This window comes from Oryzias melastigma, linkage group LG4 (assembly GCF_002922805.2).
Source record: "Oryzias melastigma strain HK-1 linkage group LG4, ASM292280v2, whole genome shotgun sequence".
NCBI lineage: Eukaryota > Metazoa > Chordata > Actinopteri > Beloniformes > Adrianichthyidae > Oryzias > Oryzias melastigma.
Genome location: NC_050515.1, coordinates 20,806,513 through 20,828,919, shown reverse-complemented (window position 1 = coordinate 20,828,919; position 22,407 = coordinate 20,806,513). Strand labels below are relative to the sequence as shown.

General features: G+C 41.0%; 1 protein-coding gene across 2 annotated transcripts in view; it reads right to left on the bottom strand.

Annotated features, from left to right (window-relative positions):
- Positions 1 to 2,996: 2,996 nt before the first annotated feature.
- Positions 2,997 to 22,407, bottom strand: part of wu:fi04e12 (epiplakin) — a 33,578-nt gene continuing 14,167 nt past the window's right edge. For both annotated transcript variants that reach the window (XM_036211602.1, XM_024279312.2), the window contains 9 exons: positions 21,881 to 21,885; positions 21,224 to 21,365; positions 20,931 to 21,124; positions 20,685 to 20,847; positions 20,521 to 20,604; positions 20,332 to 20,439; positions 20,140 to 20,238; positions 18,480 to 18,977; positions 2,997 to 16,116 (listed from right to left, as the gene is read on the bottom strand). In XM_036211602.1, coding sequence (XP_036067495.1) covers positions 4,474 to 16,116; positions 18,480 to 18,977; positions 20,140 to 20,238; positions 20,332 to 20,439; positions 20,521 to 20,604; positions 20,685 to 20,847; positions 20,931 to 21,124; positions 21,224 to 21,365; positions 21,881 to 21,885 — 12,936 coding nt within the window. In that variant the 3' untranslated portion in view covers positions 2,997 to 4,473. The remainder of the gene's footprint in view (positions 16,117 to 18,479; positions 18,978 to 20,139; positions 20,239 to 20,331; positions 20,440 to 20,520; positions 20,605 to 20,684; positions 20,848 to 20,930; positions 21,125 to 21,223; positions 21,366 to 21,880; positions 21,886 to 22,407) is intronic.

Here is a 22,407-nt window from a genome sequence, read left to right as displayed (position 1 = left end):
ACATAAAAATGACTTTAAAAATCGTATTTCTTTATACATTTCTTTAATTTCATCAAAGCAATGAAACAAACTGTAATTCATTCATATTGTAGTGATGGTCTCAGGCACGCTGTCGGTCTGGCAGCGCAAGGAATTGTGGGTTACCCATTCTTTTGCCTGTCTGACTGGAATTGGATTTAAGTTTGGGTTTTCCTCAATGTCTTTTGTTGTCTGACTGTTGAACATTTGTTGAACATTTATGATTTTGTCCTGTTATGTTTGAATTCTTCCTGCACCTGGAGTGAGAATGAGGGAGAGACTGATCAGGACCCCCTCTCGTTGTATTATTGAGGGATGTCAAGATAAAAGCTCAAACGTTCATTATGAGGCTATTCAGCTTTGGTCAGATTGTTAGACACTGCAATGTCTCACCAATTGACATGAGGCCAAAAATAAAGCTTAAATGACACTAGGACACGCAGCAGGAGAAATAATCGTTAATTCGACACATTCTCCATGTGTTCCTTATAGAGTAAGACTTGTATAAGTCATTTCAAATAATGCGGCTCCAGACACATTTGCTTTTTATTGTATTGGTCCAAAGTAGCTCATTCAACTCTTTGGGTTGCCGACCCCTGTCTTAGTCTAATGAAACAAAAAATACAAATAAGTGTCACTATCAAAACACCATAAAAATAATATAAGTAATTTGATCAAGTCTTTGATACATGCGGAGAATAGAAAGCTGTTTCTTTGGTACTTTCATCAAGTCTTCCTAGTAAAATCTATTGTTAAACCTATATTTTCAAATCTATACCTTGACATCTGAGGCTGTGGATCAACCTCAGGGCTTTGAGGTGGAGCAAGCTGCTTCTCTGTCACGTTTTTCCTTATTCTGCTCTAGCATTGGGTCTTTCTCCAATATACTTGTTTCAAACCCATCACTCTAAAACACAATTTCTTCAACTTGTCAATTGTTTTAAACATAAATGGTCACAAAAAACTTCCAATAATGTCAACTGTGTTACTTCATGTCAACTGTGTTACAGTAGATGGGTAACACAGTTGACAGGTAACAGTTGACATTTCAGCCATTTTAGGGCCCTGTGCTAACTGCAGACCTCAGAGCTGTTGCCCCAAACTTTTCTGAACTCATATTTGTATATATTTAAAACTTAGTTTTGTAAATTTAAAATCTAAAACAAGTTGACATGAACATGCTGATAACACAGTTGACAATCAATTATTTCCCCCTACATCTATACAATAAAATTGTTAAAATGTTGAAGAGGAAAAGTAAATCCTTACCACAGTGAGGTTGGATTTCCCTCCAATAAGGATATGACATCGCAATGATGTAGGTCATTTGACTTTGGAGCAAACTATTGCTGAGTTACAGGGGTAGGTTTAGTGGGTAACACTGTTGACACAGGTTTCTCGGACACATACAAATTTGAGAAAATAATGTATATAAATGAACAAAATATATTTTTAAACACTTTTGTTTTATTTTAGAAGTTACATCAAATTATTATTTTTTTTAAAGTTATATGTTAACAACTACTTTAATACTGATATGAAGACTTAAACTTCATATTTGAGAAACCGGACAGTATAGAACCACCAGGTTCCAGTATTGTTTAAGTAATTTTTACCAAAAGAAAAAATGCATCTTTTTATTTTTTATATTAAATGAAAAAATAACATGTACATTTTTCTTAGTGTAAAAATTTCCATTGGCTTAGGTTAATATTTAATATAAATTGATTAATCCAGGCCATGGACATGACATGTACCCCTAATTATAGAATCACTCAAAAACTGAAGAACCTACCTGGATAAGCAACCAATCATCTTCTAGATCCACTTTGTTATTGTTGAGAATCTTTAGAGACAAGTTTACCTTTCTGTTTCTGAGTGTTTTCCAAGATTTTTGTTGTTGGAGTTTTAGTTAGTTACATATTTTTCAGACTATAAGTCCCTCCGGAGTACAAGATCCTGCAGCCAAAAAAATTTACAATATGGTAAAAACCTAATTAATGCAAACATTTTATGTCTATTTATGACTCCACTGTGTTCTGATGATGAAAATAAAAAAATAAATTAAAAAAATCCATTCAGTTTTATTTATAGATCCCAATATCACGATACAATCGTCTCAGTGGGCTAACTGTACAAAGACATAAAGTCAGTCATAAAATATAAACAGTGGCTGGTTGCTAAACTAAACTAACTATGTTAACCTGGCTTCCCTGCCCTTAGAGTAGACACTTCTTCTCAATGAGGAAAAACTCCTAAAAAAAAAACAATTTTGGGAAAGAAAAAAAAATCTCAGGTATGTCCACATGAATGAGGGATCCTCTCCCAGGACGTACAGGCGATGTACCAGGACTATTGAATAAGAACTAGCTTATCTAACTCTACAACTACATGTTTAAATAGGGTAGCAGATGGGCTGGGGGACAGCTGGGGATCTGAGACGTGTCAGATAAGAGTTCAACGGCCAAGAACAGAAGCACATTTTTTTCAGCAATATTTGCTAATGTAGTTAGTATCGATGCACACTGGTTTTCGCAAAAACTTCTGTGAAATTTCTAAGTCACTTGATTTTGGAATTGAGATTCGAACAGCACAACAAAATGTAGAACAGACTATTTAGTGAGTAGTGAAGGAATTCGGGCATATCCTAAATTATTAGCTCTTAATGTTTAAATTACATTAATAAAAAGAACACTCTATGGTCAACTTAAGTCTTTATAACACTTCAAATCACTAACTTTATTTAATTCGTTATCCTCTGTGTCACTTTTGAACAAACCTAGACGTAAGACTGAGCGTTGCTTCTTTTCCTGCTTTGCTGCCAGTAGCAAATATTGATTTACACACCTAAATTGCCCTCTAGTGGTTGTTACAATTTATTAAAAGAAAAAAAGTCACATATAAGTTGCACCCTTAGCCAAGCTATGCAAAAAAACAAGAAAAAAAAATGTGACGTACTCAGAAAACTATGGTGGTTGTTTTTTTTATTTTTTTTTTTTATTTTAATGTCATGTTGGTTAGATGTTTTGCTATGGTTTGGCAAACCTTCCAGGGTATATTCCGCCTTCACTCGATAGGGGCTGGGATAGGCTCTAGCACCCATGTGACTCTGACAGGGTTTATAAACCAGGTTTGGAAAATGGATTTCTGAAAAGTCAAAAGTTGTCACCGCCCTGCAGGTGAGGACTGTGCACACATGGGAGTCTAGGGTGCCTCTTGCATGTTTAGGTTGTGCGACAGACTACAGGCTGCGCAGTCAGCTGATTCCACAGCATCATAGCTGAGTGTTGACCATGTCCAACTTGTCATCCTATTTGGACTCCTGACCATTGGCTGAAGGTTGAGGATGTTGTGAGGCGCATTAGCTTAGACAAGGTAGAGACAAAATGCACATCCACCAGTGATTTATTCGAGTTCGAATATTTAACCCTATTCATATTTGCATATATATGTCCAAAAAGTATTTATTTATAATTGAAATAAGAAATTTCTGACAGGCATTAATTCAGTATTTTTTTTAATCTCATTTTCATTTTTTTTAATAAAAGGAAATAGATGCAATACAACCCTGAGTTGTAAACTCAAACATGATGGAAACAAAAGAAGGAAACCAGACCAGAAAACATATGGAATGTTTTCTATTGCAGAGTTTACATGTAGAATTCTAATGCTGAAAAAAACAACTGCCAAGCTTTCATGTAATATATATATTTTTAATTATTTATCTTCATTTTTATTGTTAAACTACCTTTATAATAAAGTATATGTGCTTTTTTTCCAAACTTAAAATAAACCACATTTCTAAAAGAGTTTGGCATTATAACTTTATAAAATAAGAAAAATAATGAAAAAATTCCACACCTTCAATGCTGAAATAATATCTCTTTGTTTTTGTTTTGAAATGACAATTAATTGGGCAAAAAACTGAAGGTACAAATGCAGAAAAAGCTTTATTTTGAAATTGCGATGAACTATTACATGACAGTGGAATGTTCAACCAAAAAAATCATTGTAATAGTTGAGAAGAAAAGACAAAAAAATAGAGCAAAAAGATTCCAAAGTGTTCCCAGCAAGAAAAAAAATGATTATATTGTAAAAGTTATATAAATGAAATTGTAACTGCTGTATCAGCACATCAAAGTGAACTGAAACCACATTTTAACACGCTCTGCAACAGAATGACAAAACAGTTTGTGGAATTTTCGAAAGTGCAAGCCCTATGTCTAAACATGACTGCTGTTGATATTTATGATATTCCCAAATGGATTTTTGAAATTCTTCTTCATTATATTTATCTCAAAATAAGATTTTGAAGTACAGAAATACCAAAGTGTAAAACTTAAAAGCATTAAAATACACATAAAAAAGTTTACATTTTTCCAAAGGAAAATCTCAAATTGGAAATGATTTCCAACCAGGAAAAAGCATGCATGTGCAGAACTGTCCTTACTTGGTTTATTTCGAACTGAAGAAACAGTGCTGTCTTCCTCCTAAGGAGCCATAATCTAAACTGCCCCTGCGGGAGCTTCTTTGAGAGCAACTCCTAGATCCTGTGGTGGATCCTGGGGCTGAAGCGGCATTGTACGGACTGCTGATCCCTTTGGAGGACATAGATGATGCTGGAAGCATTTGAACCCCGGTTCCATCCTCCACCAAGCAGTTATCCAGGGCATCTTTGTAAGAGATTTTTAGTTTGCTTTTGGGACAAGTCAGGCACTTGGGGAGATTTTTTATGTCATGGAGCTTCTGTGCTGCTCGCTCATCCAACCAGCCCATTTTCAGAGCATCCTCTATGCTTCTTCTGCAGCCCATCTCGGGATCATAAAGTCCCCCTGTTACAACCTGAAACTCGAGAAATCTCTGCCCCGACTCATATGGCAGCCACCTTTCTTTCACAGCCTCAGCAATTGACATCCTCCTTTTAGTTTTAACATCCTCAAAACCAAAGAAAGCTTTCTGGGCAGGTTTGAGTCTCAATTCCATCATGCTATCTATCATGCCCATGCGGCACGCCTCTTGAATGCTGAACCTCTTTCCATTTGTGGGATCCACAATTCCTCCAGTGCAGGCTTGTGCTTCAAGAAGTTTCTGTGCAGTGATTGAATCCACTAATCCACGATTTAAAGCCTCCATTATAGAAATCTTCTCAACAGTATCCGTGTCAAATATGGCACCAACAGGTTCCAGATAACGATCGGTTTCAAGGGGCGTAGAAAGAGTGATTGACACACTAGATATCCGTTTGAGGCTGTCGGAAGACTGTTGAACGTTGCTGCTTCGCTCTACGACAGTGCTGGTTCTTGTTGTGACTGTCTTGGTGAAAGTAGGTGATAAAGATCTTGACCCAACTGTTGAGAAGGAAGAATAGGATGTTGATGATCCTGAAAGTGAGGCCTCTGTTTCTTTTGAAACTGTTGATGTACTGGAAGATGTTGCTGAAACAGATGAGGAAGAGGATGTACTGAAAGATGTTGATGTTCCTGAAACTGATGTTGGGGATGATGCACTGAAGGACATTGCCGTTTCTGAAGTTGGTGTCGAGGAATATGTATTGACATATGCTGATGTTCTTGAAATGGATGTTGGGGATGATGTGCTGAAAGATGTTGACGTTGGTGAAGCTGGGGTCGGGGAGGATGTTCTAAAAGATGTTGACGTTGCAAAAGCTGATGTTGATGTTTTTGAAGCTGAAGTTGATGAGGATGTACTAAATGATGATGATGTTCTTGATGTTGATGTTGCTGAAGACATGTGAGAGGCCGGTGAAGATGGTAATGATTGATGTTTAGCTTTCTCTGTGATAATATCAGCAAACTGAGTGAGGGTGATGGCTCGTGAGTGGTACTGATTTACCACAGATTCATCAATGACCTTCTTTTCAAGCATCTCTGTTATGTCATATGTTCTTCCGGATGTCCTTTCAGTGATAACAAATCTCTTGGAGCCATTTAAATCAGTGATGGTGATCTCCTCCCATTCACATTCTTGGTTAGAGAGCTCAATGAAAGTTTCATGGTCTATGTAACCTTTGTTGAATGCCTCAAGCACTGTCATCTCTTTGTTAGTCTCCGGGTCCACAATTATTACCCTCCTCCTTCTTCGGGTATTTGTGGTTGTTGATTCTTTCTTTTTCTTGTCTACAATAGGCAACAGAATCAGGCCAGTGTTCTTATCTACAATACAGCGTCTCTTAAGTTCCAGATATGTGAGGTTTTCCTCAGTATTTGGGTCAAAAAAACCTTTAGTGTCATCACTTTCATCAGTTAAGATCTTGTTCATTTCTTCATCAAAGTAGCCTCTCTTGTAAGCTACATTCACATTAATACGATGGCTGTGTTCAGGATCAATGAGACCACCGCTTGCAATCTGAGCCTCAAGCAACCGGATACCATGTCCTTTTTCAACTACACCTTTCTCTATTGCTTGAAAGAGGGAAATAATCTTGTCAGTTCCAGGCAGTTTGTAACCTGTCACAGCTTTTTCTGCTGAAAGCAGTTTGTCCTTGAACTCTGGTCCAACTAGTCTTCTTTTGTAGGCCTCATCAACTGTCAGATAAAGATTGAAGACAGGATCGATCATAAATCCTGAAGCAGCTTGGGCTTCAAGCAGCTCCAAACTGGTACCAGATCGCAACAGACCATTCTTCATGGCTTCATAGATTGATAGAACCTTATCCCTAGCCTCGTCGTAAACTCCAGCAATGCAGGTTGAACCTCTCAGGTATGGATGTAGCCGCTCCTCAATCTCCTGGATTGTCATTTTACCTTCATTAATTTTATCCACATCAGATTGTTCTAGCAAGTTTGCATCTACTAGGTCTATGAGGGACACATCATTCCTAAAACCTGGAGTGGTCAACGGCTTTTTTGGTTCTGGTAGAAGCAAGAGTCCTGTGCTTGGATCAGATTTACATTTTTTCTTAATTGACACATATGTGGTTGGCCGTTGGGTATCGGGGTCCAAATAACAATCAGGAGACTGATTTAAGACTCGATATAGATCCTCATCAATGAGACCCCTTTTCAATGCAATGTCTTTAGGCAAAAACACACTAAGTGTTGGGTCCAAAATTCCACCAACAGATTCTTGAGCCTGAAGTATTCGCAGACCTGTGTCCATTTCAATAAGGCCCAGTCTTGAAGCCTGTCCAACTGACAAGAGCTTTCCAGTTAGAGGATCTTTATAACCGGTAACAGCAGACTCCACAGTATATAACAGAGATTCATCTTCTTTGTCCACAATTCCTCTGGTACATGCTTCTTTTACTGTCAGATTTTGTTTAGTTGTGGGGTCAATAATGTAACCCACTGCTACCTGGGCAAGCAAAAGGAGTTGAGCACTGACAGGTGAAATGATTTTCTGTTTTTTGGCCTCCAAGAAAGACATTTTACCCAAAGGTCCAGCTGCTACACCAGCTATAACCCCTGTCCCTTTTAAAAACACCTTTTTATCCACAGTCACCTCAGAGACCGTTTTCTCACCTTTTACTAATTTTTCAAATGTTTGTTTGTCAAGAACTGCACAATCAAAGAGCTGCTGTGCAGTGACATTCTTGCGTACACCTTCAAAAAGTAACTCACTGTGGTCCAAATTATCTGGGACTGGTAAAAGATGAAGGCCTGTTTTTGTATTTGTGCTACATTTCGCCATCAAATCCATATAACTGACATCCCCTTTAGTATCTGGGTCAAGGTAAAAAGCTGGCTTCTGGCTCAACAAATGAAGTAGCTCCTCATCTAAAAGGTTGAACTTGATAGCCAAATCTTTTGGAAGAAACACACTAAGATTGGGATCCAAAATGCCTCCAGCTGATTCTTGAGCCTGCAGCAAGCGAAGTCCAGTCTTCTTGTCAAGTAAGCCCTTCTTCATGGCCTCAAACACTGAGATGGGCTTGGTAGAAGTAGGGTCTTTGTAACCAATGGCAGCACATTCTGCTAACAACAGTTTATCTCGATCTTTAGGATCAATCAATTTCTTGACACAAGCCTCATCAACTGTTAACTTTTTGTTATTTTTTGGGTCGATGATATAACCAGTGGCAGCCTGACCTTCAAGGAGTAGATCAACACAAATACGAGATAAATGATTTGTGTCCTTTGCTTCAAAAAAAGACATTACACCATGAGATCCAGATATGATTCCAGCAATAGGTCCTATTCCCTGTAAATAAATCTTCTTTTCTTCTGACACCTCTGGAACAGTTTTCTCTCCTTTTAGAAGCTGGTTGAATGTTGGTTTGTCAAGAACACCACAGTCCAACAGCTGTTGTGCTGAGACTGGCTTACGGACACCATCAAATATCAGTTTGGATGGATCTTTCCTCTCAGAGATGGGCAAAAGTTTCAAACCCGTGTGGGGTTCTGTTTTGCATTTTTGCTTCAAGGCTCCATAGCTGGAATCTTGCTCTGTTTCTGGGTCAACATAACACTCAGGGTTCTGGTTGAGTGCACGACAAAGGTCTTCATCCAAAAGGTTGCGCTTCATGGCTGTGTCTTTGGGGAGGAACACGCTCAGGTTTGGATCCAGAATGCCCCCTGCTGACTCCTGGGCCTGTAGCAGACGTAGGCCAGTCTTTTTATCCACCAATCCTTTCTTCACTGCCTCAAACACTGAAAGGGGCTGTACTGAGCGTGGATCCTTATATCCAACAGCTGCAGCTTCTGCAGTTAGGAGTTTGTCTCGATCACTTCTATCAACAACTCCCTTTGCACACGCTTCATCCACGGTGAGTTTGCGATTAGTAACAGGGTCAATGATGTGTCCTGTTGCTGCCTGGGCTTCCAGAAGCAAATCTGCTTTGTCTGGGTCAACAAGCTTTTGTTTTTTGGCTTCATTGAAGGACATTTTTCCAGAAGGCCCAACTGTCACACCAGCAATAGATCCAGTCCCTTTAAGGAACACTTTCTTGTCTTCTGACACCTCTGGAACAGTTTTCTCTCCTTTTAGAAGCTGCTTGAATGTTGGTTTGTCAAGAACACCACAGTCCAACAGCTGCTTTGCTGAGACTGGCTTACGGACACCATCAAATATCAGTTTGGATGGATCCGTTCTCCCAGAGATGGGCAGAAGTTTCAAACCCGTGTGGGGTTCTGTTTTGCATTTTTTCTTCATTGCTTCATAGGTGGAATCTTGCTCTGTTTCTGGGTCAACATAACACTCAGGGTTCTGGTTGAGTGCACGACAAAGGTCTTCATCCAAAAGGTTGCGCTTCATGGCTGCGTCTTTGGGGAGGAACACGCTCAAGTTTGGATCCAGAATGCCCCCTGCTGACTCTTGGGCCTGTAGCAGACGTAGGCCAGTCTTTTTATCAACCAATCCTTTCTTCATTGCCTCAAACACTGAAAGGGGCTGTACTGAGCGTGGATCCTTATATCCAACAGCTGCAGCTTCTGCAGCTAGGAGTTTGTCTCGATCACTTCTATCAACAACTCCCTTTGCACACGCTTCGTCCACAGTGAGTTTGCGATTAGTAACAGGGTCAATGATGTGTCCTGTTGCTGCCTGGGCTTCCAGAAGCAAATCTGCTTTGTCTGGTTCAAAAAGCTTTTGTTTTTTGGCTTCATTGAAGGACATTTTCCCAGAAGGCCCAACTGTCACACCAGCAATAGGTCCAGTCCCTTTAAGGAACACTTTCTTGTCTTCTGACACCTCTGGAACAGTTTTCTCTCCTTTTAGAAGCTGGTTGAATGTTGGTTTGTCAAGAACACCACAGTCCAACAGCTGCTGTGCTGAGACTGGCTTACGGACACCATCAAATATCAGTTTGGATGGATCCTTTCTCCCAGAGATGGGCAAAAGTTTCAAACCCGTGTGGGGTTCTGTTTTACATTTTTTCTTCATCGCTTCATAGGTGGAATCTTGCTCTGTTTCTGGGTCAACATAACACTCAGGGTTCTGGTTAAGTGCACGACAAAGGTCTTCATCCAAAAGGTTGCGCTTCATGGCTGTGTCTTTGGGGAGGAAAACACTCAGGTTTGGATCCAGAATGCCCCCTGCTGACTCTTGGGCCTGTAGGAGACGTAGGCCAGTCTTTTTATCCACCAATCCTTTCTTCACTGCCTCAAACACTGAAAGCGGCTGAGCTGAGCGTGGATCCTTATATCCAACAGCTGCAGCTTCTGCAGCTAGGAGTTTGTCTCGATCACATCTATCAACAACTCTCTTTGCACACGCTTCGTCCACGGTGAGTTTACGATTAGTAACAGGGTCAATAATGTGTCCTGTAGCTGCCTGGGCTTCCAGAAGCAAATCTGCTTTGTCTGGGTCAACAAGCTTTTGTTTTTTGGCTTCATTGAAGGACATTTTTCCAGAAGGCCCAACTGTCACACCAGCAATAGATCCAGTCCCTTTAAGGAACACTTTCTTGTCTTCTGACACCTCTGGAACAGTTATCTCCCCTTTTAGAAGCTGGTTGAATGTTGGTTTGTCAAGAACACCACAGTCCAACAGCTGCTGTGCTGAGACTGGCTTACGGACACCATCAAATATCAGTTTGGATGGATCCTTTCTCCCAGAGATGGGCAAAAGTTTCAAACCTGTGTGGGGTTCTGTTTTACATTTTTTCTTCATCGCTTCATAGGTGGAATCTTGCTCTGTTTCTGGGTCAACATAACACTCAGGGTTCTGGTTGAGTGCACGACAAAGGTCTTCATCCAAAAGGTAGCGCTTTATCGCTGTGTCTTTGGGGAGGAAAACACTCAGGTTTGGATCCAGAATGCCCCCTGCTGAGTCTTGGGCCTGTAGGAGACGTAGGCCAGTCTTTTTATCCACCAATCCTTTCTTCACTGCCTCAAACACTGAAAGCGGCTGAGCTGAGCGTGGATCCTTATATCCAACAGCTGCAGCTTCTGCCTCTAGTAGTTTATCTCGATCACTTCTATCAACAACTCCCTTTGCACATGCTTCATCCACGGTGAGTTTGCGATTATTAACAGGGTCAATGATGTGTCCTGTTGCTGCCTGGGCTTCCAGAAGCAAATCTGCTTTGTCTGGGTCAACAAGCTTTTGTTTTTTGGCTTCATTGAAGGACATTTTTCCAGAAGGCCCAACTGTCACACCAGCAATAGATCCAGTCCCTTTAAGGAACACTTTCTTGTCTTCTGACACCTCTGGAACAGTTTTCTCCCCTTTTAGAAGCTGCTTGAACGTTGGTTTGTCAAGAACACCACAGTCCAACAGCTGCTGTGCTGAGACTGGCTTGCGGACACCATCAAATATCAGTTTGGATGGATCCGTTCTCCCAGAGATGGGCAGAAGTTTCAAACCCGTGTGGGGTTCTGTTTTGCATTTTTTCTTCAACGCTCCATAGCTGGAATCTTGCTCTGTTTCTGGGTCAACATAACACTCAGGGTTCTGGTTGAGTGCACGACAAAGGTCTTCATCCAAAAGGTTGCGCTTCATGGCTGCGTCTTTGGGGAGGAAAACACTCAGGTTTGGATCCAGAATGCCCCCTGCTGACTCTTGGGCCTGTAGGAGACGTAGGCCAGTCTTTTCATCCACCAATCCTTTCTTCACTGCCTCAAACACTGAAAGCGGCTGAGCTGAGCGTGGATCCTTATATCCAACAGCTGCTGCTTCTGCCTCTAGGAGTTTATCTCGATCACATCTATCAACAACTCCCTTTGCACATGCTTCATCCACGGTGAGTTTGCGATTATTAACAGGGTCAATGATGTGTCCTGTTGCTGCCTGGGCTTCCAGAAGCAAATCTGCTTTGTCTGGTTCAAAAAGCTTTTGCTTTTTGGCTTCATTGAAGGACATTTTTCCAGAAGGCCCAACTGTCACACCAGCAATAGGTCCAGTCCCTTTAAGGAACACTTTCTTGTCTTCTGACACCTCTGGAATAGTTTTCTCTCTTTTTAGAAGCTGGTTGAATGTTGGTTTGTCAAGAACACCACAGTCCAACAGCTGCTGTGCTGAGACTGGCTTACGGACACCATCAAATATCAGTTTGGATGGATCCTTTCTCCCAGAGATGGGCAAAAGTTTCAAACCTGTGTGGGGTTCTGTTTTACATTTTTTCTTCATTGCTTCATAGGTGGAATCTTGCTCTGTTTCTGGGTCAACATAACACTCAGGGTTCTGGCTGAGTCCATGACAAAGGTCTTCATCCAAAAGGTTGCGCTTTATGGCTTTGTCTTTGGGGAGGAAAACACTCAGGTTTGGATCCAGAATGCCCCCTGCTGACTCTTGGGCCTGTAGGAGACGTAGGCCAGTCTTTTTATCCACCAATCCTTTCTTCACTGCCTCAAACACTGAAAGCGGCTGTGCTGAGCGTGGATCCTTATATCCAACAGCTGCAGCTTCTGCCTCTAGGAGTTTATCTCGATCACTTCTGTCAACAACTCCCTTTGCACAGGCTTCATCCACGGTGAGTTTGCGATTATTAACAGGGTCAATGATGTGTCCTGTAGCTGCCTGGGCTTCCAGAAGCAAATCTGCTTTGTCTGGGTCAACAAGCTTTTGTTTTTTGGCTTCATCGAAGGACATTTTTCCAGAAAGTCCAACTGCCACTCCAGCAATAGATCCAGTCCCTTTAAGGGACACTTTCTTTTCTTCTGACACCTCTGGAACGGTTTTCTCTCCTTTTAAAAGCTGGTTAAAAGTTTCTTTGTCTAACACACCACAGTCCAGAAGTTGTTTTGCTGTCACTGGCTTACGAACACCTTCAAACAACACTTTAGATGGGTCTTTCCTCTCAGAAATTGATAAGAATAGCAGACCTGTATGTGGTTCTATCTTGCATCTTTTCTTTAATGTCATATAGCTGACAAATTCTTCTGTTTCAGGATCAATATAACATTTTGGGCTTTCGTTTAGAGCATGGGACATATTCTTATCAATGAGATTGTGTTTTACAGCTGTCTCTTTTGGCAGAAATACACTAAGATTTGGATCCAGAATTCCCCCAGCAGATTCCTGGGCTTGGAGCAGTCGCTTGCCAACCTTGTCATCTATAATTCCCTTCTTAATGGCCTCAAAAACTGAGATTGGCATGGAACTACTTGGATCCTTGTACCCCACAGCAGCAGCCTCAGCTTCCAATAATTTGTCTCGGTCCCTGATGCTCACTACACCTCTCAATAAGGCTTCTTCTACTGTTAACTTCTCATTGTTTTTGGGATCAATTATATGACCTGTGGCAGCTTGAGCTTCTAGTAGTAAATCTGCGCTTTCCTCTGGCAGCATCATTTGTTCTTTTGCTTCAGCAAAGGTCAATTTTTCTCGATGTGGTGTCACAACTCCAGCAATAGCTCCAGTGCCCTTCAGAATCACTTTTTTGTCTACAGACACTTCTGGTACAGTTTTCTGACCTCTTAATAATTGTTTAAAAGTTGGCTTGTCTAGGACGCCACAGTTGAGCAGCTGGTTTCCTGTTACAGTCTTCCGCACACCGTCAAATATCAGATCAGATGGGTCAAGGTTTTTAGTGATTGGTAAAAGAAGCAGACCTGTATTAGGTTCTATCTTGCATCTTTTCTTTAGCATGTCATAGCTGATATTTTCCTCTGATTCAGGGTCAATATAACATTTAGGGTGCTGGTCCAGAGTACGACTCAGTTTTTTATTGATAAGATTTCGCTTGACAGCTGTCTCTTTAGGTAAGAATACACTAAGATGGGGATCAAGAATTCCACCAACTGAATCTTGAGCTTGCAACAGTTGAATTCCAGTTTTCTCAAAAATTGTTCCATTCTTTATGGCTCCAAAAACTGACACAGGCTTGGTATTGTCACCATTGTTGTAGCCAATGGCAGCAGACTCTGCTTCAAGTAGTCTTTCTCTATCTAGAGCATCCACCACTCCTTTTAGACATGCTTCATCTACAGTCAACTTTTGATTGGCTTTTGGGTCAATTATGTGACCAGTTGCAGCTTGAGCTTCCAGTAGAAGATCTGCACTTTCCTCTGAAATCAGCATTTGTTTCTTAGCTTCTGAGAAGGACATTTTGCCTGGATTACCAGCTAGAATTCCAGCAATCGGTCCGGTTCCTTTTAGGTTTACTTTTTTGTCCATAGAAACCTCAGGGACAGTTTTTTCACCTCTGAGTAATTGGTTAAATGTTGGTTTGTCCAGAACACCACAATCTAATAGCTGCTTTCCTGTTACTGGTTTACGTACCCCATCAAATATGAGTTCAGAAGGGTCCAGCTTTTCTGCGATTGGTAAAAGCAGTAAACCAGTATGAGGTTCTATCTTGCATCGTTTTTTCAATGTTGCATAGCTGACATATTCATCTGATTCTGGATCAATATAACATTCAGGGCTTTGGTTCAGAGCACGTAACAAGTTTTTATCAATGAGATTGCGCCTAATAGCTGTTTCTTTAGGCAGGAAAACGCTGAGGTGTGGATCAAGAATTCCCCCAACTGATTCCTGGGCTTGCAGGAAACGCAGTCCAGTTTTCTCGTCAATAATTCCTTTTTTTATGGCCTCAAAAACCGAGACAGGTTTGGATTTATCAGGATCCTTGTAACCCACAGCAGCAGCCTCTGCTTCCAGTAGCTGCTCTTGATCCATAACATCGACTACACCTCTTGCACATGCCTCATCTACAGTCAACTTTTCATTGGCTTTTGGGTCAATGATGTGACCAGTTGCAGCTTGAGCTTCCAGTAGGAGATCTGCACTTTCATCTGGAATAAGCATTTGTTTCTTAGCTTCAGAAAAGGACATTTTTCCGTGATTCCCAACGTAAACCCCAGCAATTGGTCCAGTTCCTTTCAGACTGACTTTTTTGTCAACAGACACCTCGGGAACCAGTTTCTTTCCATTTTCTAGATCTTTAAATGTTGGTTTATTCAGGACACTACAGTCAAGTAACTGCTTGGCGGTGACAGGTTTCCGAACTCCATCAAAGACTAGTTTGGAGGGATCTACCTTTTCCGGAATTGGGAGGAGCAGAAGGCCTGTGTGGGGCTCTACTTTACATCTCCTCTTCATGGCCATATATGTTACACCTTCCTCACTTTCTGGGTCCAGGTAAAGCTCAGGCTTCTGGTTCAAGGCATGACAAATGGTATCGTCAACTAGCTTCCGCTCAATGGCCACGTCTCTGGGAAGGAACACACTGAGTACAGGATCCAAAATCCCCCCAACTGATTCCTGTGCTTGAAGCAGACGCAGTGTTGTGCTCTTTTCAATCAATCCTTTCTTCATTGCCTGAAAAACTGAGAGGGGTTTTTTTGTGCCAGGTCCACTATATCCTATAGCCGCAGCCTCTGCTGCTAACAACCTCTCCCTGTCCTCTTCATCAACGACGCCTTGATTGCATGCCTCTTCAACTGTCAACTTTTGATTGGTTCTTGGATCAATTATGTGACCCGTGGCAGCTTGTGCATCCAGTAGCAAGTCAATACTATCAGGTGGAAGAAGATTTTCTTTCTTGGCTTCTGTAAATGTTAGTTTGTAAAGAGGTCCAGGGCTCGATCCTGGACTCTTGGAACTCTCAATAATTACACCAGCTATTGGACCTGTCCCTTTTAGATTTACCTTTTTGTCAGAAGACACTTCAAAAACTGTTTTATATCCTTTTACAACTTGGTTAAATGTCAGGTTATCCAATACTCTACAATCGAGTAAGTGACTGGCTGTGACAGGCTTCCGAACTCCGTCAAATATCACAGAGGAAGCATCCAATGCTGGTGGTTCCCTTGAAGTCTTTAGCTCTGTCTGTAAAGTTTGCTTGACAACTGTTGCTTCCTGCAGATCTTTCTGAAGGGTTACAAATCTGCTCTTGTAATTATCTTCAAGCTCTCTGATTTCCCTCCTCAGCAACTCTAGCTCACTTTTCATGGATTTCTTTTCTCTCTCCAGTATTTCTTTATCTGAGTCTAACTGTCGAATGAGTCCCTGTTTACCATCACACTGGTCCTTCCAGTAACTTAAATCCATCTTTATCCTCTCATTCTCCCCCTGCAAACGTTGCCTGCTGTGATGCTCAGAATCAAGAGACAGTTTCATCCTACTGAGGTCTTCTTCTATTCTTTGAATGTGCTCCTTGTCCTTTTCCGCTCGTTGCAACTTTAGCAACAAAGCATCTCTGTCTTTCACAATTGCATCGTACTCAGACTGGAGGGATTGCATCTTGGGTCTTATCTGCAATCAGAGAAACAAAAAAGATTAAGATAATTTAGCCCATTTGCTACTGCATCAAAAATTTCAGTAGACGTGGACAAAAACATGATTTGAAAATGAAACAAAAGGTTAATTTTCTCTATAATATCAGCCTTTGTAACCATGCTGGCCATCTACAGATTGTATGTGGTTTACATCTACAAAAAAAAACAATTGAACTGAAAACATTTTGTTAATCACACAAATCAAAAAATAACAAACAAATGCTAATCTTTATTACATATCCGCAAGAAGATGTTCCACTATCAATTTAAAGACCCACTCCGATCATCTTTTGTAAATTCATCCCCATTGGTCTTTTAATTATGATTATGCAATTAATGATAAAAAAAAAAAAACCTGCATGTTTTCCAAGTTAAACTTTCTGCAGAGCAGCAGTAGTCCAATAGAAATTCCCTTCTGAGTTTTAGGTGGAATTCTTGTTGCAGAGCAACCCCTCCCCTTTCCCTTACCTGTTGCTCTCCATATTATTCAAGACATACAAATAACATATTTTTGTCTGCTCCTAATTCATCACCATTTGCATAGAGAAATGCAATTTTGAGCTTTTAAATATGTCATTCATCATCAGAGAAATGCCATAAGAACAAGTTAAAACATCAAAAAACTTTTCATTGGAGTGGGTCTTTAAAGCACACTTTTTTAGATTACTTTTAAGGTGCATCTTTTTTAAAAAGGGCATGCTATGAGAGACGAGGCAACAGGAAACAGTAAAGTCTTTGTCAAAGATGATCACTCTGAATGAAAAACAAGACAAAACCAGAATCAGACGGAGTGGAGAAGGCAGAGAGGGAGGAACTGCATGCAGCTGCATTACATGCAAGCCTTTCGACACATATATAAGTATGTGTTCAAATCAGAAAGGTCAGGAGGGGTATTTTTTCAGGAATCTACTACAAAGAGGTGTGTGAGCATGCAACCAAAGGCTCAGCTACAGTGGCAGCTTAGGGAAAGGTAAAACTAGTCCAGGACTAAGAGGCAGATTTGTCATGTACCTCTGTGACCTGTTTTTGTAACTTTTCAGCCTCCAGCTTGAATTTGTCCCTCTCCAAGGAAAGCCCTGAGACCAGGTCGCAGGAGTCTAAGTTGCTGCGCTCGGTGGCTTGTAGCCGCAGCTCAAGGGCAGCGATTTGAGTGGAGAGATCATCCTCCCTTCCCCTTTTGGATTTCATGAGCTCCTCTTTCTCGAATTGTGTTTCCCTCAGCTCCTCCTCCAGCACCAGCCTTTCTTTTGTTTGGGTTTCTATCAAATCCTTTAACCTCTGAAGCTCAGAAGAGTTCTCAACGAGTGCCTCACTCTTTTCCTCAATAGATTTGCAAAGATCTTCATTTCTGAGGTTCGCCTCTTTGACTCGGACCTCTTCCTGCAGTAGTTGTTGCTTCAGGGCCTTCAGCTCGTTGTTCAGTTGATTTATCTGACTGGCTGTGGTCTGCTTTAGTCTCATGCTTATGTCTAGCTCTTCTTGCAGCCTATGGCACTCCTGTTGACTTCTACTTTGCGATGTGCTGGCTTGTTCTTGGTTCTGACGCAGGGCTGTAGTAGTGTTTGTGCACTCTGTCATTGCAACAGTCATCTTTTCCAAATCTGCCTCCACCTGCTTTCTTCTATTCACCTCCTCCTGGTGAGCTGTCCTCAGACTCTCCACCTGAACCTCCAGCTCATCTCTCACGACCTGCAAGTCCTTGATGCGCCCTTGTAGTCGGTTCATGTTTTGAACTACTCTGCATCTCTCTTCGCTTTCCCTTTCAAACTCCAAACGAATGTGCTGAAGCTCCTCCTTGCACTCAGTCAGCTGGGTTGTAGCCGTTGAGGACGTCGTGAGCTTTGTTTGCAGCTGAGCAAGAGACTGCTCAAGCACCGCCTGACCCTCCTCTGTGATCTTCCTCCTTCGAGCCTCTTCCTCCAGACTGTGCGTCACATAAGCCAGTTGGTCGCTCTTCTCCTGCAGGTTTCTCATGAGCTCAGCCAGCTCCTCTCTGTACTGACTGCTTTCTTCATCCCTCTGCCTCATCAGCAACTCCACTTGGCTTTCCATTTCTCTTCTTCTGCACCCTTCCTCTATGAACATGGCCTGTCGACTGCGAGCCTCTTCCTCCGCCGTCTTCCTTTGCTCCTCCACCTGACCGATGGTCACCCTGAGCCGCATAATTTCCTTTTCTAGACTTCTCCTATCTGCCTCCGTCCTATCACACTGCAGCTGGAGTTCAGCTGTGTCCTCGTCCCTCTGGGCTGCCAGCCTCTGGATGTCTGTGCGGCTAATCTGGATCTGGGATTCGTAGCTGACTTTTAAGCTACTTATCTCCGTGATGAATTTGCTCCTTACCTTTGACATCTCCTTCTGTAGCTCCTTGACCATTGCTTCATTCTCAGCCAGCTGCCGCCGCAGCTGTTCAATCTCATGCTCCTTATTAGTCACAGATTTCTCCACCTCCATCTTGGACCAGCTGACTGTCTCCAGCTCGTTCTGCCTCTTCTTCAGGACAGAATCATACTCCTCTTTCTGCTGATGGTAGCGCTCCTCTGCCAACTTTGACTTCCTTTTCTCTTCACCCAGCAGGTACTTAAGACGCTCTATCTCATCCTTGAGATCTGCTAGCTGACTCTGGGTGGAGTCTAGGCTGTCCTTAGTGCTACTACACTTGAGCGCCGTGGTGCGCTCCACTTCTTCCAAGGACAGCAACTTGCTCTGCGACTGGGACAGCTTCAGCTCGTATTGACCAATTGCTTCCTCCAGGGACTTGTTCTTGGAGTTGCTGTCATTGATGCCTTCCCTTAACTGCCGAAGCTCCTCCTCCAGCATGTCAATGCGGGTATTTCGAATCTGGAAATGAGAAAAATGCAAATTTAAAACTATTACAAAAAATTCAGATACAATCACAAATGGTCATTTACTTTGAATTCATATGATCTCAACATATGAATTCGCTAAAAGCAAATAATTATTAATTATTTTAAAAAGAATAACATGATTTCCATTTTAAAACGTAATTTATTTAAAATTTAGAATTACAAACACCTTGAAATATGATTTTTTGAATTTATTCCAGAACTAAAAGGGGCTATAGAAATCTTTATTTTTTTTGTCACAAAGTAAAAGTCATAAAAAAAGGTATGAAAAAATATTTTAAATTCTTTCCTAAATGCAACTTTTTTAGACTATGATATCTATATGTTATTTTTGACTTTAGAAGATTTAGTCTCTAGATTAAGCAGGGGGAGCTTTTTGAGCTCGGCAGGATTTGAATCCATGACGACGTCGTGTGTTACTAATAGTAACCTTTGTTACTGTGGTCTCCTTTGATTATTGATCAGTCCCTCCGTGTAGTACTGTGTGGTTTCCTCATCGCTCTTGAGTTAAGCTCCAGGTGGAAGAAGATTGTCAATGATCTTGTAGTTGTTCCATTTTCTATTAAATGCTTAAACAGTTGATCTCTTCTCACCAAGCTACCTGCTTATTGTAGATTAGTTCATCCCAGTATACAGTCGTGTTGCTGGTGTCCTTTGACAGCTCTTTGGTCGTGTTGGAAATGGTTACAATCTGGCTTTTTAAGGGCGTGGACAGGTGTCTTTTATACATATAACCAGTTCGGACAAGTAGTGTAGAATGGAAGGACTTCTTATGGAAGTAACAGGTCTATTAGAGGATAGAATTATTGATTGTTCATAGGTGCTAAATATTTATTTTCTTCAACATTCTACAAACTATTTAAAATTATGCACTGTGATTTCCTGGTTTATTTTTTTAGAATCTGTCTCTCAATTAAAGAGTACATATAATGAAAATTAAAGACCTCTATTATTTTTTCAAAGTCGACAAACTTGCAAAATCTGTGATTGACAAATACTTTTTTCTTCAGCTGGAAAGGTTTATGTTAGTCACTCTAATGAACACAGGATGATGCATTTCATATGATCATGAGCCATTCACTCACCCAACTTTAAAACATTCATGTAACAACAGGAATAAAAAAGTGAATCAGTACCTTAAGCTCCTCCATACTTTTGAGCAACTCTCCCAGGAATTTGTGGTAGTTCCCAGACAAAGCCAGCAACTCCATGTAACGGGTCTGAATGTGTGAAAACTAGAACACAAAAACAGGTTTGATCTCTAGCATCAGGATTTTATTGTAAATTAAGAAGAAGAACAGAATTGACCAGTAAGAGTAAAACGTTACCTCCTGGTTGAGGTCCGTTGAGGGGGACTTGAGCATCGTCCTTTTGAAAGGGATTTTGAGCAAAGTTTCTAGACCAGATGCATATGAGGCCAAGTCTCCTTCGTAATCCTGCAAAAAAGCACAATTGTGGAAGTAGGAAATAAAAAAATAAAAAAAAAATTTTTTTTTTCACATTTCAAGGATACAAACCTTGATGGCATGGACACAGGTCTCGTTGTCCTTCAGCACACTTTCTACTGTCTCCTTCTTTGCTTTGATTTCAGTGTTCAGAGCCTTAACAGATCATCACAGGAATATGAATATGGACCCTCATACAGCTTCAAAAAGCAACTATTAAATGACAGGCAGAGGACCTTCTGGTTGCTGATGTGCTCTTTGAGTGCTTGAACGTTGTCTATCTTGGTGGCCTGCATAGCGTCCTGTTTCTTCCGTGTGACATCAATCCATTCGATCAGTGAGGCGCTAGTTTGCTTGTAGTGATGCAGCTGAGGCAGATACAGCTGCAGGTCCTGAAGTCTGCACAATTAAAAAAAAACAAATGCAGTTTGCAACAGGAAACCAACAGTTACATCCTCTAAAAGTTTGTGTTTGAGACAAACCTGGTTGAAATCTGAGCCTCGATCCGTCTCCAGCGGTCAGACAGCACCCCAGCGTGCTCGGTGTATTTCATCAGCATCATGTCACACTTGTGGGAAGAACTGCCCACCTGGCTGTTCCAGTGAGTCGCCTTTGTCAGCTCTGCTTCCATTGAGGTGAGAATGTCTCTTTTCTGATCCAGCTCTGCCTTAATGTGCTACAAATTAGAGGAAGCCTTCTGAATGTATTCAATCATCTTTTAGGTCTGAAAATAATTCTTATAAAAACAGGAAGAACCTAAATGTATCCAGAATACCTTCAGGATTGATATGTATTCCTCAACTTCACTTGGAGTCAGAGAAGTGGTCTCCTTTTCGGTTAGTCTTGCTTCGTGAACTTTCACTAGGTCCTCGGCTCTGGCCACACTCTCCAGCATGTCCCTTAGAGCCCGAAGCCTGAGAGAAACAAAAGTCGCAAATGAGCCCGACTTGAGAAGTGCTAAACATGAAAAAAATCACTTCACCAATTGGGAACCACTGATAGAAAAAATCTGAAGTTTTTAGTAAAGAAATATTTAACCAAATAAGAATCTGCTGTTTTCCCCTGAATGTGTCATGTATGAATTAAAAAGTGTTACCAATAACTGTTTCAGGACAAAAACACGATGAGTCTATCTTCTTTTCGGCAGGAAATCTCCAAAAATAAAAAGATCTCGAGGAGAAACTTTGTAGAGGCTTGGAATGATGGCCAGCGGAACCAGACTGGTTATTAAAATACATCATTTTAAGATAGTATCACTCTGCATGTAATTGCTTTTGCTATGGGCATAATATATTATTCTAACACATTTTAGAATTCTTTATCTCACTGGATCCTTTGTGACAGTTTGGGATGCAACAATGCACTTCCTCATGATTTGGTTGAAACATTGAATTTTGGGTTAAGGTTTTGTTTCCATCCAATAAATGATTTGTGTATTATGAAACAAGAAAAAAATTAGAAAAATACATTTTATAGTTTGATAATAAAGCAAGTAGAAATGAAGGAAAACTTTTTCAGTTGCCTTATACTAAGCCTAATGTAATTTGATAAAATAATAAATGATAAATCCATCTTACATAACTTTCATCATTTTCAGTGTTACGGTAAAATATATTTTTCTGGACAGTGTTTTCTGCGTAGTCACGTCTTCTAATCGCTGAAATAAGTTCAAGTTGGATGCGATTGCACTCCGGGCATAACATTTCAGTCGCGGGTGACGTCATCAGCAGGTGCAGAATTCTTTTTTTTTTTTTTTTGGTGCAGAATTCTGTTGCAACTAAGGTGATTCTACTCCAATGGGCGTGCGACCACTCTGACGCGAGCGATTATGGATTGCGTGGAAGTATAAACCAGCCTTTACACTGATGACCTTATTTGAATCCTGTCTCCCCCTCATCTTCAAATTGACATTCCAGAGAAGAATTAAATGTCTTGATTTTTTTTTTTTTTTTTTTTTTT